This window comes from Colossoma macropomum, unplaced genomic scaffold (assembly GCF_904425465.1).
Source record: "Colossoma macropomum unplaced genomic scaffold, Colossoma_macropomum, whole genome shotgun sequence".
Taxonomy (NCBI): Eukaryota; Metazoa; Chordata; class Actinopteri; order Characiformes; family Serrasalmidae; genus Colossoma; species Colossoma macropomum.
In genome coordinates, this window is record NW_023494792.1 from 2,970,509 (window position 1) to 2,985,304 (window position 14,796).

Below are 14,796 nucleotides of genomic sequence, written 5' to 3' on the forward strand. Positions count from 1 at the left end.
GTTTGGAATCATAGTTTTCAGTCGTATAAAACTATATTGGTTTCAGATCAATGTAGAAAAGGATTCTAATATGTTGGTCCTGTACAGTTTCAAAAAGGATGATCACATTTTAAGGCAAATAATGTGACAAAATATTAAAGGAAATAGAGCATTAAATTGAGTTATAAATATTAAACGATAATTATGTATCATTTAATAACTTCTCTGTTCACAGAATTCTTGAAATATTTAATAGAACTACATCTAAAATACATGTGGGTGAATATTTTTGTAATATGTACATCTACATTGCATTTTATTGTTAATGTACATAAATGAAGAAAAACGAGTACAACAAAAAAATAGGAGGACAAGTGAATCCAAACTTTTGAATGGGGTATATATCTTATTTGAAGCTCTTGTGATAGCATTCAGCTATGTTAGTTTTGCAATTTACAATCAAGATAGCATACATTTTCTCAAGGTTTGCACAGATTGTTAATATCTTAAATAATGATGTGTGAATATATAGACTCTAGTCCTTAAATAAATTGTCGCTATTCCACTACAACCCAGTCCACCAAATGAATCTGTTCCATTACTCATCAGCATTGGACAAACTAGTGTAAACATTCCAAAGACTTCTTAGCAATCTCAGATAGGTCACCAATGGATCCATTCCCTGTCTATGGACAGATGAACCTAGCATTCAGCTATGTTAGTGTGAGTTTTTGAAGAATGTTGGGTTGGTATGCTCTGATCTGTAGGCAGGAAAGTATATCGGTAGTCAGAAAACTCTGTTCTGAGTCGGAAAATCCCTATAGCTCTTGGAAATGCGTCCTTGCAAACAGACCAGACATGCATTCTCTATTTCACTTTCACGTTCATTACATCAACATACTCCTTTGCGGCATTATTTGTAGTACAAAAAGAGGCACATTTGCTGGTGTCTCCCCTCTTGAACACATGCAGCTATGAATGGTGTGATGCTTGATGCGTTCTTCTGCAGTCTGGAGTGTTGCATCATGCTGCGCTGGCTGTAAGCGCCCCATGATGTAATAGAGGGTAAGAGCAGCGACGCTATGTGCATGAAGCAGAGCTTTAGACGAATGAACCAGACAGCCGGGGCAGACCCAGCAGTGCTGTGTCTGTATGCTGCGTTAAAACGCACCCATTTATCGTAAAGCTGAATAAGGTGGTGGTACAATAATGAATGGATAATGAACAACGTGTGAGCTCATATATATGCATACTGTAATAATTATGACTCAGGTCTTGCTTGCCTATATACACATATATATGTGTAATTTTAGTAGAAATGCAGATTTTGACCTGCTGTGCACTTGTGTGTGTTTGCTGCAGGCGTGCCCACTCCAAGCCTGGAGATCCTGCGGCACACCCTCAACATGCTTGTGCGGGAACGTAAGATCTACCCAACTCCAGAGGGTTATTTCATCGTCACCCCGCAGACCTACTTCATCACGCCCTCCCTCATTCGCACCAATAGCAAGTGGTACCACCTGGACGAGAGGATCCCGGCAGCCATGCAACAGCCATGTTCCTCTCCCCCCTCGGGCACCGTCACACCTTCCGCTTCAGGCTGCGTCAGGGAGCGGTCTCACCACAAGAACCACGCCGAGCCTTACAGCGACAACTACCGAGAGGACCTGCCCAGCACACACACCTCCACGTTACAGAGGAGGTCCAAGGAACACAAGGAGGTGCAATACCCAGTCTCTCCGCCTCCTCAGCAGCCCTCGGAGAAGAGCAAAAGCGCCCTGAGCTTTGCCTTCAAGACAGATGGCAGCAGCAAGCAGAAGGATGGAAGCAGTAGTACTGGAGGTAGTGAGAAGCAGTCAAAGAAGTTTGGCCTGAAACTCTTTAGGCTGAGCTTCAAAAAGGACAAGACGAAGCAGCTGGCCACCTTTTCAGCCCAATTCCCACCTGAGGAGTGGCCTCTGCGGGACGAGGAGACGCCCAGCGTTGTTCCACGGGATGTGGAGATGGAGATCATCCGGCGTATCAACCCGGACCTAACGGTAGAAAACTTGGCGCGGCACACGGCTGTCATGAAACGACTAGAGGAGGAGAAGGCACAGAGAAACAAAGCCAGCTCATCGGCTCAACAGAGCGCCCGCGGCAAGCGTGGTCGTGGCCACCGGAAGGCTCAGCAGGGCAAGCAGTCACGCAGTCACAGCAAGACGCGCGCATCCAGGGGGGACCCTTCTGAGGGTTCCAACCTGGATATATCCTATGAACGGGACTACAAGTTCTATAGCTCTTCTCTGGTGCGGTCGCCAAGGGAAACTATGATGTCCATGGAGCGGAACAGGGGGAAGTACATGGTGCATAGCAACCCGAACATTGTGGAGTCACATTTCACTACAGCGCCTGAGTGGGACGTATCGGGGGAGCTGGCAAAGAGGAGGACGGAGATGCCCTTCCCTGAACCATCCCGAGCGCAGTCACACTCAAAAGTCCACCGCAGCCACAGCCACACCCAGGAAAGGAAGTCACGGAATGAGAGGTCAGACAAGGCCAAAGAGAGGTCGCGCTCTATGGACAACTCCAAGGGCCCCTTGGGAGGCCCATACTTAGGCAATCCTGAGGAATTTGAGTGCAGTCCAGATGACAGAAGTCGGTATTACACCGACGACGGAACTTTGAGGGCGTCTGCCCAAAAGAGCCACTACTCCCGCACTATGCTCTCTGCTGCTAGGTTGAATTCTGATGTTTGCGTGCCTGATGTTGGGAGGGGGACCCCCGAGGATGTCATGCACTGTAGACCACTGGAGAAGAGCAAAAGCAAAGACAGCTTACCGGCTTATGGTGACCCTAAGTCCTGCTCTCCAAAAATGCCTGTGGACGACTATTTCCAGCGCAATGCATCAAACGAGGCCTCTTTTGCAGCTCCCTCCCCTCTCACAAAATCCAGCCACGATTTCGCAGACAGCGTCTGGAAGGGGATTCCCTCGGATCGGCCGACTCCACTTCTGACCTCACCCCATCCCACGGAATACAAGGACGATTCCATAATGGGACAGAATAGTTTAACGTTATCGGTGCCTAACCAGACACCAGAGCCTTTGCCCAATGGACGCTTGATGCACCAACTTAATCCCGACTCAGGTGACTTGGACAAAATGGCGGAGGTTTACGGCCAGGAGACTTTGTTCAAACCTCCAGACTTTGTGGAGAGCAGCTTTTCCAGGCCAGGTACGATGCGCAAGTCTCCGCACACCAAGTCAGCAGAGGTGCTGGAGAGCCAGGAACACTTTGATGAGCCTCTCCCACTATCCTCCATGCCATCATCCTCGGGTCAGGAGCAGGCATCTTGTGCTGAAACCACCTTTGACTACTACAACGTGTCCGATGATGACTCAGAAGGGACCAGCCATAAGAACAAGGTGGAGGAAAAAGTTTTGGAAGGCGGTGGGACGATGCAGTGGCTGCTGGAGCGGGAGAAGGAGCGAGACCTCCAGCGCAAGTTTGAAAAGAACCTCACTTTCCTTAGCCCCAAAGAGGGCGAGAGCAACAACAGCCAGAAGTCGGCCCACTCCACACGCCTGGACAGCATGGACTCCAGCAGTGTGACTGTGGACAGTGGATTTAATTCCCCACGGTAAGGCACTCAGGTCCAGTATTGGGTTTGCTCCTCTCGTTGGGATGCCAGTGTAGTTCTCCTGCTTGAACTTGAGCGGTTTGCTATTCTGTGAATAGACAAAGTGTCAGTGTACTTCAGCACATTTTTTTACTCACTTAAACACGTGACATAGGATTCTATAGAATCTCAGTACAGTTGCAGAATGTACGAACCTATTGATGTTTTTTCAGTGGTAACAACCTCTGTGAATGAGATTAATACTACTGTATAATGAATTGTGTCTTCACTAAAATAGCAGGGGCCTAGGCATTTATAAATAATAAAAACCACCTATAAATGATATTACAGGTCAGCCACTACCAGTTTTGTTTTAAAAGTGTTTACATATTTTTTTAACTGAATAATTGTTTATGTTGTTGGTGGTGTTTCTTATTTTGTTGTTGTTGTTGTTTTTTTTTAATAGTGTACCTTTGACCATTGTTGTCCAAGTGTATATCAAGTGTTACTCATATTGCTTTGCGTGCTGTTTGGTTGCATGGTGTGCTCCTCACAAAATTTTAGCGTCAGTAAACTGTATTTTGGCATTTCTCAAGATTTGTCATAGGCATAAACAGAAGTACTGCTGTGACCGAGAACATTTACTTTCAAGTTCTAATTGCTCATGCGTAGGCTTCCCATGTCCTAAAGCACACGCAGTCTGTTACAATTTAAACTTGATGCCTTGAGCACACGATGCAACTCTGAGTTTGTCACCTTTATGCCCCGGTTGTGTTTCTGCCCTCCAGTCCTGGTGTTGCACCCTTTCATTTGGGCTCCTACCTCCCCAATGTCTGAAAGCTCTCATACAACAGACTGCAAGAAGGCCTCTAGATGTTCCCATATTACAGTGCAATGATTCAATGTTAGCCAAAATCTAGTCCTGAACCCTCGTCAAAACTTGTTCTAAAACGTGTTCAGTGTAGTTTTATTCATATATTGTACCCACATTACTCTGTAGCGGAGACATCACAGTGGTATTTAGCTCTGGTTGTAGAGGGCTAGTGTCCAGCAAAGGTTGGTGATTTCCCTCCTCCAACACACCTACTGACCCACCATTCTTCATCATGTTACTTAACATGACAATATATTATGTTAATGGGTAAATACAGTGGTGTGATCATATGGAAGGCAAAACTTAAGGACATAAATAAATATTATACTTTACTTAAATCAGTGTTTTAATGTTGAATTTATATATGAACTGTTAATGTGGAAGCAGATGTACATCTGAGCATGGCAAGGGCTTTATGGCAGTATAACTTGTATTTAGTAATATATGAGATGGAACTTCAGTGACTTTATGGACATGTAAAAAAAAAAGCCTGCATTCCTAAAAATATATGTTTTTGAAACGTATCTTTTCCACCTGCAATAAAAATAATTACATTATGTTATTAATGAGCTGTGAATTCATGTATTAAGCTTGAAAACCATGTATTAGTGGATATATGTTTATAATGCAAGGCATTGAATGTTGTGGACTCAATTGGCACTCTTTTCATGGACGAACCCAATAGCGACCCACAATATTATTGCATCAGTCAATAATAGTAACCACTAATGTGCCAATAATTACAACTTTTGTTTTTTTGGTCCCTAAAAACAAAAAGCGGTTAAAAATGCGATTTCTCAAGGATCAGGCAAAACTTTGGACAGTTATGCCACTAGACAGCTCAGTATAACCGTTTTCTGTTTGGTTATAAGCCTTAGCGTGAGAATACCATGTTATTCCAAAAACTATAATGAAGTAAACTAATAACTAAAAATAAGAACAATAAAAAGTGATAAAAGGAAAACGAAGAACTCTACGTAGCTCCGCCCCCCACTACATATTAATTAAGATTGTAAGTTTCTGTTGTTTGAGTTTAGGAAGTGTGAAAATTTAAAACTGACAATCTGTTGAAGAATAAAATCTTAAAATACAAATTACATCAGAACATTGGAATTTTTTGTCCCCAAAAATTGACATCATTATCAGCCACAAAATGTTCATATCCGTTGTGCCCTGATTAATGGATGAGTTGAGTCAAGTGTGTTTGAGCTTGGAAATCACCAAACTGTGGCCCTCCAGGACCAAATTAAATACCTTGGTATTTAAAGCACGCATTTTAAGAATTTGAAGCTGTCATGCTATCAGTCTTAATAAATCCACGCTAAAATGGATCTCTATACATGTACTTTTTGAAAACTGAGCAACTGAAGTCAGTAACTCAGCACTGCTGTTGACGTGGGAACTCCAGTGAAGGGAAGGCCTGGCTGTATTAGCACTGCCTTGAGGCTCACTGTAAAACTGCAGGCATCACCGAATGAGACATTTCACACATTCAAGGAAACTAAAATGTGTCTTGTGTGTTTTTTTGTTCTTAATTATGTGAATTGTTTTTTGAGTTTTTTTTGCAAATTAAACTATGCTGTTTTTTTCATACGGCATTTTGTTTGCAGTATTTACCCCCGCTTCAGTGTGTTTGTATGTGTGTTTTGGTGTGAGATTTTAGAGTTGTTCACCATGCATCCATCCTCCCTTCTCTCTGTGCCCTGGTGGTAGGATGAAGAAAGAAAAGAGAATTCGAGTTAATCTCTAATTTTGTTTTATTTGGCTAAAGCTCACCTATGTGTAGAGCAAATAACTCCTAATCTATCCCCAAAGCCATCTTACACAATCCTCGCCAAGAGCAGGAAATCAAGAGGAGCGCTGCATTCACTTACTTGCTCCTTATTACGAAGTTATGAAATGCTCCTGCTGCATTATAGTCCCACATGTTTTTCCCATCCAAATAAACAGGCACCAAACCATGGAAAAAGAAAGCATCTTAGCGTCCGTCACTCACTCAGGATATGCATTCGAGTATGAAGGACAATTAAAATTACTAAGGCTTCAAACCTCAAAGTCATGAAACTTTCCAACCATTTTATGGGGATGTATCCAGAGGTTTGTCGCAAGAGTTGAATTCCAAAGCCATAAATCAAACCCCAATGTTACTGAAATTTGTAGATTTCATGCTCAGTTCAAACCAAGTGGATTTACCAGTTGGAGGTGAGTCTACTAAGGCACAGTTCTCACCCTGTCCCTATGCCTCAATGTTGTGTCTCTTGCAATGGGTCTAGTACTTGTTTTTTTTTATATTTTACCTGATTTCTCCCTGCTGTGTTCAACTGCACCTTTGTTCCATTCTGTGTTTTCCTGTAGTGGCCCTCTGTTCTCTGTTTCATATTATTTTGTGGAAGTTTAAATTAGCTGTAAAGAACAACTTGAGCAAACACCAAAGATCTGTTTTGGTCCCTCTTGCCTTAGAGGAGTCCTCGTAAGGTTTGTTACTGTACAACAGTATCTCTAAGGAATGGTGTGGCAAAAAATCAAGTTTACACAATTTTCCCTTCACTGCAAATGCAGTCAGTTACATCAAACATGTTTGGTGTCTTTTAGTTTTGCTCTGGAGCTACAAGGCTAATGTCGTGAGGTGACTGTACGAAAAGTAGCATCCCAAACTTTTAAAGTATGTTTGAGATGGTAAAGCCTATAAACCACATGTGTCAGGCTCCAGTCCTTGTGGGCCAAAACACTGCAGACTTCAGCTCACTGCCTCATTAAACACACCTGATTCAGCTCATCAGCTTATTAGCAAGGCCTTCATGAACTGAATTCAGTGTGTTAGATGAGTGCAAACACTAATCTCTGCAGCTCTGCAGTTTGACATGCCTGCTAGAAACTGTAGGTCGGTAACAGGGTTTGCACCTTAAACCAGCAATGATTCCATGTATTAAAAGCCATGTGAAAACTGTAGATTTTCACCTTTGAACAAACCTGAATGATGGCAATGTAGAGCAGTGTTTCTCAACCCTGTTCCTGGAGGCCCACTGCCCTGCACTTTTTACTGTTTTCCCTGCCCCCAGCACACCTGATCCAACTCTTTAACATTTCACAACTCTTTAACAGCCCGTTATTGGTTAAAGTGGGTGTGTTAAAGCAGGAAAAGCATGAAAGTGTGCAGAGCAGTGAATTAATATTTATCTTCAATCTGATTTTTTTTTTTTTTTAATTGCAAATGTGAGTGAAACTGTCCTACTAAACAGCCCTTATGTGCTCTCCAGTTCCGTTATACCTGCCCTCTTTTTTGATTGGTTATCTCGTCCAAAGGGACGCATGGCAAGCAGAGCTTATCCGCTGAAGTTGAACATTATAGAAGAAAAGTTCCACAAATCATTTAAAAAAAAATTAATTAAAAAAAGCTCAACCTGCGGTGGAAAGAGTGTAGGATATGATTTTGAGTGGAATACACTCAGTCTTCTGAATGCATTCATAAAAAATAAGATCTTCAAAAAAGGTGTTTTTTAAAAATATAGATAGTTTTAACTGTTAAACTGTTGTCCTAATATAAGGGATTCAGATTGTCCCATTTTAGTAGAATGACCTAACTGCATGTCTTGGCTAGTTGGTGACATTTTGGGTAAGAAGAAAATTGTGTGAATCAGATTTTTCGACTAACTCTTCCTGCTCTCCATCATAAGTTTGTAATACAGGCCACGGTTCCTCACACAGATCACCAGTTATGTAAGTATCTAAATGAATGTGAGGAAACATGGCCAGATATAATGTAATAGTAGTGCCTTTCTGCCTCACTTCTTGCCTAGATTATTCATCACTGTCTGTCAGCTCTCTATTGCTGTTTAACCTCTCTCATCTTTCCTCTGTCATAACACCTTATCTTTCTTCCTTTCCCCTTCTCTCTCTCCGGCCCCTAGCACTCGGGAGAGCCTCGCCTCGAACACCTCGAGTAACGTAGAGAACAGCCGGCGGCAGAACATGGCTCTCAGTCCTGGTCACATTGGCACCAAGAGGCCGCCGCCACCTTACCAGCCGCCCAGCTTCCGCTCCATCCCCGAGCCGCCCACCGCCCGCCCTGAGAAACAAGCCTCCATCACCAGCGTGTAGGGAGCAGAGGGAGAGGAGAAGGCCTTCTCTTAAAGCGATAGTTTAGCAAAAAATCTAATTCGCACAACTTTCTCCTTACCTTAGATGTAGTCAATTAGCAGTGACATGTTTGACACAATTTGCATTTTGTCTTAAGTTTGCTTCTTTAGTTTTACACCAGAGCTATGAAGCTAATATAGGTGGATGATGGAAGCTTATCACCACCAATTTGTATTGTGACTTATGGACACTATGTGATAGATAGGTATCTATAAAATGGAAAAATGTAGGCTTCACAATGGCTACTGTTTTTTTTAGCTATGAGACATACTTTTGTCCACATACTTCTGACCAAACGCCATAAACAAGTCTATTTGACTTAACAAAGAATGCAGTATGTGTTGATTTAGACCACATGTGTCAGGCTCCAGTCCTTGTGGGCCAAAACTCTGCAGATTTCAGCACACTACCTCATTAAACACACCTGATTTAGCTCATTAGCTAAATAGCAAGGCCTTCATGAACTGAATTCAGGGCGTTAGATGAGTGTAAACGCTGATCTCCACAGCAGTTTGGCCCAGAAGGTCCCCAGTTTGACATGCCTGATTCAGACAATGCTAACTGGTAGCTATAAACGTGATTATTAGAGCTAGGCCTTCAATAAATGCGAAAAACTCAGTCTAAACATGACGGCAAAGCCCGCTGGGATTCTAGCAGTTTGTTAGTGCTAAGCTAAGAGTGATTCACAAGGAGCATTTTTTGAACGTTCTAGATTAAACACAGTCATTTAAAGGTTCTAAAATACATTGTATGTTTTACTTGAAGCTTGTGACAGACATATTAGCTTATATTTTATCTGGTATCAGTTTCACAGTGATTCTTCTAGTAGAGAGGCCTGGCATAGAGATGCCAACCTACTGATTAGCCTGCTACTCATATTCACAAGCCATGTGATCAAAACATGATCATGTGATTCCTCCGTCACTTCGCAATTATGCTGAGTTAATCCAATGCGCTAGGCCTTCCCTTCAACTCTTGACGTCCTGACCAATAGAAGAACTCGCTTAGCTACATCTGCCTAGATAACAATTCCCAATTGGCCAGTTTAGTGCTTGGCAATTCAAGAATTCAATCCTTTTGCTTCCATCCAAAAATTACAATGAAACAAGTGTAGTACTGTAATACTTGCAGAGCATACAAACAAGCATGATTCTGTTAAATGAAAAATTGATTAAAAATTACAGATTTTTAGATGCATGTTTAGCTAACAGAAATCATTAGGCCTTCTCAGAAGGCCTCGAGGGTTGCCCTCTTCTATAAATGTCCATGACTTGTTGGCTACATTAGCTCTGTAGCTCCAGCGCAAAACTAAAGAAGCAAACGTTCAATATTTTAATCGATCGCATTTGGGTTAAGAGGAATATTGTGTGATGTTTTTTGGCCAAACTATTGCTTTCTTGGTATAGCAGTGCGGCTGCTGTAATCCTTATAGACAGGACGCTCTAAAGCAGTGCAGACTCGAATCAGAAACGTCTCAAAAACGTTGTTCGTCACTGATTACTATAGGTACCTTCTACTTTTTGGTATTTGTAACGAACACAAGTGAAGACACGTTTATCGCTTCATAGTGGCCGGACATCATCCATGGTACAAAACTTCTGTCATGATCCGAATGGGGAACCCCGCTCTAGGTGTCCTTTAAAGAAAGCCTAATGTATCCAGTACGGGTCTCCTTAACCTTGCTAATTTTGCCTCTGACAACTCATTCTCTGCTGTGTTCAGTGTTGGTTCTCTACTCTCAGGTCAATCCGAGTTACACGGCATTGTAATGCTCACTCTTCGGCCCATGGAGATGGATTTTCAACAGCTTTCTCATGTTTGCAGTCCCCCTTTTTCACGGGTACCTTAAATCGACCAAGTCTCCTAGTGTCCCTCGCAATCAAAATGATGGGAACACTTCCGTCCTGATAAGAACGAGCTGTTTTAGCACATCCGCTTTACTCTTGCCATCCTTACTAAAAGCCTCTATGCTGGGGAAAGTCATCGCCACAAATGGAGAATATTGCAGTGATTTTTTTCCAATATGTTTCATTTTTAAACAAGAAGAATTAATGTACATGTAACTGTGTTAACACAGTCACAGTCCATGCTAATGTTAACAGAAATGTAAAGGCAGCATCAGAAATTTGATACAACAGGTGCTATTATTCTCTCTCCTAAACACAGACTGCATTTTTTTTCTCACAGGGACAAAAAAATAATAAAGGATGTTCCGATACATTTTTTCCCCAATTTTATATTTTAACCAGGTGCTCTCGAATACTGGACAAGATGACAGAAAATACACGCTACTACCTCCACCATTTGTACAGTAGTTAAAGGTGACGCGAGTGGTATTTTTCTTTTTTGTTTATGCAAGTCAGTCAAACACACTGTAATCAGCTTGCAGACTGTGAATGTGCTGCGGACGCTTTCTTCGCTGAGGTAGATGGTGAAGGTGCTGTCTTTATCCATCCTGTTAAACTGCTCAAAATTTCTTTTTGTTCTCACAGCGATCAGTAGAAGTGTACTTCAGAGAATACAGTGGCTGTGGACTCATGAACACCTGAATTAGGTTTCCAAAGCCATGTTTTTATTTGACTTTTTTATTATTCATTAAAGGGGAATTCCCTCAATTTTTCTAAATGTCTGCATAAGTAAATGGCTAAGATGAATGCAAAGTTATTCAGAGTGGTTTGATGTGAAATGCTCTGTTCTAGACAAACTTGCCAAGTCAGAATTGTTCACAGTGGTGGTGATAGGAACCAGACATCCACCTCTAAAAGCTTCTACGCAGAAATGTGTAACATGTTGGCCTAAAACATACAGTATATGGCAAAAGGTATGTGGACACCGGACATTTACATAGACTTGTTGTACATTTCAGCACAGTCATGCTGGAACAGGAATGGTCCTTCCCCAAACTGTTGCCACAAAGTTGGAAGCATAAAATCGTCTAAAATGTCTTTGTATGCAGTAGCGTTAACTTGTACCCTTCACTGAAACTAAGGGGCCCAAACCCTAAAAAACCCAGACCATTATCCCTCCTTGTTTGCACTATGTATTCCAGTGGGTTAGTGTTCTCCTGGCATCCTGCAAACCCAGATTCGTCCATCAGACTGCCAGGTAGTGAACCAGAGTGCACTGGCGATCTTAGGCATTATGCATAGTGATGTTTGTGTGCTGCTGCTCAGCCATGGAAACCCATTTTATGAAGCTCCTGATCCACATTTTCTGTGCTGATGTTGCTTCCAGAGGTAGTCTGGAACTCTGTAGTGAGTGATGCAGCAGAGGATGGGTGATTTTTACACACTATGTACTTCAACACTCATTTCACAATAATAGCACTTACAGTTGACAGGGGCAGATTTCATACACTGACTTATGGCAAAGATGGCATCCTATGACAGTTTAAAGTTTAACGTCACCGAGCTCATCAGTATAACACATTCTGCTGCCAATATTTGTCCATGGAGATTGCATGTGCTTGGTTGTATCCACAATGTTAGCAATGGGTGTGGCTGAAACACCTGAACTCAATAATATCTGGTAGAGAGGTACTTGCAGGGCGTTATAAGGCAAAGTAGTCCCCAAAAGTAGTTTATTTTTTTTTGATTTACCACTGTTTTGTCATTATGAACATTACATATAAAAACTTTGAAGACGTGGTGCTTTCGAGTGGTAAATAAAGTGGCTGTATTTGCACTGTAGACATCACAACCCCTGGTTACTTTGTCCTCCACTGTAAAGAAATACGAGTTGACAGTTTCATCTAGAACAGAGCATTTCACATCAAACCACTTTAAATGACTTGTTTACATCTCAACAGCTGAATTATGCAGGAATTTAAGTATTCCTCTTCAATTGTACAAATCCCTGAAGCACTGGAGTTTGATACGTCAGCATCAGTAAACCCTATGTGGGCCTAAAGGAGTAGGCCTGTAGGTTTTCTATTTGTAGGTTTCCCTTCTCTATTTATTTCGCTCCAGCACATTCACCATGTATTGCAGAGGGATGGAGTCCTACAATTGCATTCTGCTTCCTAATGCATCATCAGGAGGAGCGCAAGATATGACTTTTTTTGGAGACAAACTAGAGAACTGCAGGCAAGGCTGCCTTGATTTCAAATGTTTGCACTAAATGCCTGATCTATAATGGCTGTAAACGAAAACAAGACAAACAGACAAACGTGTACGAATCATCCAAACGGATGTTGTGTTTATATTGAACATATTTCATTTGAAATGCGGATAGTCCATAAAATGTCTTCCCTTATCATGATGGGTTTCTTATAGTTCTCAATGACGTCGTTCCTCATTGTGACATTACGTCGATCTGTAAGAGATGTTTATCTGTCATACTGAGTATAATAACTTAAAAGGGGGATTTTTTGTAAAGTCTGTAATATTTAAAAGTCCCTACTTGTGTAGTCGTGATGTTCAATGTTTAGTGTATATGATTTCCCCTCCCCTTGGGGATCGTGTAACTTTTTAAGACAATAAAATAACATGACACCTTTGATTACATGGTGTGGTATGTGTGTACACCAGAGAACTGTTGTTTTGGACTGAGGCCCCCAGGCACACCTACAGTACATGTGACGAAACAGCAGGTCCCTACACAATATGTAATGAATATAAATACATTTTTAATCTTTGTTTACTGATGTGAATCATTTTGTAAATCCAGATTGCCTTGGAATCGTCTTAGATCATCATTTGTAAAGGTTATTCATGCACTCTCACCTGATAGGGTTTCTGAAGTTGGAGGGGTGGGGTATTTTGGCCCTTAGTTTGTCTGAAATTGAATCATATATAGTCATAAGGATATTTAAAATGAACAGAAAACTTTTAAAATAAATACATTTAATTAATTACATTACATTTAACCTGTCCAGGGTGTATCCTGCCTTCCGCCCAATGACAGCTGGGATAGGCTTCAGCACCCCACCGGATAAGCACCCAGAAGGATAAGCGGTTTAGATGATGTATGTATGTATGTATGTATGTATGTATGTACATTACATTTAATAAAATATAACTAACAGTAACCAATTGATTGGGCACACGTCATATACATACATAGAATGTGTCTTGTAATACCATCGTTCACCACTAGACGCTAGTCTGCTTTACGATTGTATAAGCAGTCAAACCATACTGTGGAGCGCGCCCCCCCTCGTGGGGCGCTGAGGAATTGCAGGGGGTGTGGGTGAAGGCCCAGAGAGGAAAAAAGTGAAAATATATAAAAATAAACAAAAAACTATCATAAGATAAAGAATTTTGATAAGCAATTTCCTTTTTCCCCACAAAATGGGGAGAAAAAGTTCTCAAAAAAGCTGTGAAGAGAGGCCACATGGGAAAAAAAACATCCGTGAATAAATCTGTGGTCAAGGTGTCAATTACAAAAAATGGTCTTCTACTGTTACAAGCTTGACATCAGAACCCTTTTAGATGCTATATAGAACCATTTTCAAAAAGGTTCTATTAAGAGTAATTTACAACACATTCTCCATCAGTCTCAAGAACCATTTCACCATGCAGAGAACCATATACGTAGGAGATGGTTGTATATAGAACTTATGGTTCTAAAAGAACTATTGCTTTTACCAAAGAATTCTTGAAGAACTGTCTTTTTAAAAGTGAAGAGCCCTTTTTGGTGTTATATAGAACCATTTTCAAAAAGGTTCTACATAGAACCATGTACAACACATTCTCTATCAATCTGAAGAACGATTTCACCATGCAGAGACAGAGAACCCTTTAAGCATGAAATGGTTAAAAATAGAACTCAGTTCTAAAATGAAACATTGCTTTTACTAAAGAACCCTTGAAGAACCATATTTTAAAAGAGAGATGAACCCTTTTAGGCACTATATGGAACCATTTTCAAAAAGGTTCTGTATAGAACCATACACAACACATTCTCTATCAATCTGAAGAACCATTCCACTGTGCAAAAACCATTTAAGCATGAAATGGTTCTAGATTTAACTCATGCTCCTAAGAGGAACCCTTTCCTTTACTAAAGAACCCTTGAAGAACCGTCTTTTTCAGTGTGAAGGGTCATTGGGGTCTGCTATCTGCTGTGTCCTGTCCTCTGTCCTCGGCATTCACACCTGCCCCAAAAGTCTGTACAAAGGTTACGAGGCCTAGAGGACACGAACGGGCCAATCAGGCGGCTCCCCCAGTGCGCGCTCTTCGTTCGGCGCTCCTGATTGGCTGAG

At 41.6% G+C, this 14,796-nt stretch overlaps 1 protein-coding gene across 4 annotated transcripts in view; it reads left to right on the forward strand.

Moving 5' to 3' along the window:
- The window catches only part of stox2b (storkhead box 2b), a 56,271-nt gene extending 47,340 nt beyond the window's left edge, over positions 1 to 8,931 (forward strand). For all 4 annotated transcript variants that reach the window (XM_036575580.1, XM_036575583.1, XM_036575582.1 and 1 more), the window contains 2 exons: positions 1,342 to 3,601; positions 8,363 to 8,931. In XM_036575580.1, coding sequence (XP_036431473.1) covers positions 1,342 to 3,601; positions 8,363 to 8,552 — 2,450 coding nt within the window. In that variant the 3' untranslated portion in view covers positions 8,553 to 8,931. The remainder of the gene's footprint in view (positions 1 to 1,341; positions 3,602 to 8,362) is intronic.
- Positions 8,932 to 14,796: the final 5,865 nt, after the last annotated feature.